General features: G+C 31.7%; 1 protein-coding gene across 1 annotated transcript in view; it reads left to right on the top strand.

Moving 5' to 3' along the window:
• LOC106468620 (plexin-B-like) overlaps positions 1 to 1,838 on the top strand; it is a 69,664-nt gene that overhangs the window by 46,429 nt on the left and 21,397 nt on the right. Inside the window, exons 17-18 of the mRNA XM_022396965.1 lie at positions 165 to 261; positions 910 to 1,191. Of these exons, the coding sequence (XP_022252673.1) occupies positions 165 to 261; positions 910 to 1,191 (379 nt within the window). The remainder of the gene's footprint in view (positions 1 to 164; positions 262 to 909; positions 1,192 to 1,838) is intronic.

The raw sequence follows: 1,838 nt of genomic DNA, 5'->3' as shown, positions 1-1,838 counted from the left end.
TTATATATACCAGCGTACCCTATTTCTAGTAAGAACTTGAACATTCGCCAAAGTACATGATAGTTCTAGAAACGTTGCGTCACGGTGGTCATGTGACTCGCTGACACAACAATATTTAATATTTTGTGAACTTTGCTAATCCATAACTTTGTTTTGTGTTTTAGTGGTGGACGAAGCATCATGGTAGATGGAACATACTTATCATCTATACAACGGCCATGGATGGCTGTATTCAAAAATAAAACGTTTCTCAATAAGACGGTATGTCATTACATCTATTCATGCAGATAGGAAGATATTTAATTCAAACCCAGTGTGGGTTATTTGTGTTCATCATTTAAAACAATAAATGAATTTCTATAATTTTTATATCACAGACTCCTACATTTAGCTGACTTGAAATCAGTTTTTACTTGTTAACTGTCAGGTGATTTACCTCATGGAAGAGGAATCCCATAATTCAGTTGAACTTGAATAAGGATGAAACTAAGTAGAGCAAAGATTAAAATTCACTACTGTCTAGATAATTTTTAAAGTTTTGGTGTATAGTATACAGAATAAGATAAGTTGAGAAATATGAATTATGTGATGAAAAGTTAAATAAATATATTATTGTTTAATGAATTGAATTTTGAAATTAAGACTAGTACATTGTTGGCTTTACTGTATCTTTACACACATACACACACACACACACACACACACACATGTAGACAGTACCGTAGTAGTCTAAACATCAAGATTTAGACATCAACAGACTACACAACAGTAAGTTAACATTGTTTGTAGCTGTTTAGTTTTGATTGTTTCATATGTTTATATTTAGCATTTTGAATATTATTGATTGCTCATAACTTTTGTGCTGCTATATTGTTTTTTTTCCATAAAAGTTTAATTTGGTCATTTCAGCTATGTACTGTTCGTAGTCCAAATCAGATGATTTGTCCATCTCCAACCATAAAAATTGAGAATGAGAATTTCCTTAATAATGAAGGTGTGAGCACTCTCAAACCCATTGACCAGCTTAAATACAGATTAAGTTTTTTAATGGATGATGTTAAAAGCCTACTGAATCTACAGGAACATTTTCCAACACTTCATTCAGACATGACTTACGTCCCAAACCCTCAATTCCTTCGATTCAAGAATGATGGAATTAAACAGTACAAAGGGGAGTCCTTAGTGATTGAGGTAAGCCTTAAAAGCAAAATTTGGCTTAGAAAATGTTTTGGAAACATTTATTATCCATTTCAGTTTTTAAAATAATAATAATGATAATTTTCTTGTTCCCTTAATTACAATTCCTGATCTGTTATGAAAGGTTTATGAATTTAAAATCTTTGTGCCAATGTTAGACCCCTTCACCACTGGCCTTTCCAACTGTTGATAACTAGAACCCATTTAAAAAAGTGAGTGTTAGTGTGTCGATATAAACATAAAACTTAAGGAAACAAGTGACTTTTTTGTCCATCTAGCCCATCCCATTTACTAAACTAAGTTTTAAAAAAAACAACAACTGAAAGTCAGCCCTCATCATTCAAATATTTATCAAGCCTCCCCATCCTCTAAACTAAATTAAAATAATTTAAAAAAAAAATCTTAAAGCCAGCCCTTATCATTCATACACCTAATCAAGCTTTCTCTAAAATTCACTGTATCCACAACATCTGAAAGCACCCCTTTCCAAAGGCTAACCATCTTATTAGGTAAATATAACTGTCTTAGCTGACAATGACTTCTACACTGCCAAAAATTTATATTTGTGTCCTATAGTCCTACTATTCTCATCTTTAAATATGAAAAAAGATAATGCATTAACACTATCAATTCTCTTAATG

The sequence above is a fragment of the Limulus polyphemus genome, unplaced genomic scaffold (genome assembly GCF_000517525.1).
Source record: "Limulus polyphemus unplaced genomic scaffold, Limulus_polyphemus-2.1.2 Scaffold3081, whole genome shotgun sequence".
NCBI classification, from domain to species: Eukaryota; Metazoa; Arthropoda; class Merostomata; order Xiphosura; family Limulidae; genus Limulus; species Limulus polyphemus.
The sequence above is the reverse complement of the archived record's forward strand: the minus strand, read 5'-3'. Positions and strand labels throughout refer to the sequence as shown.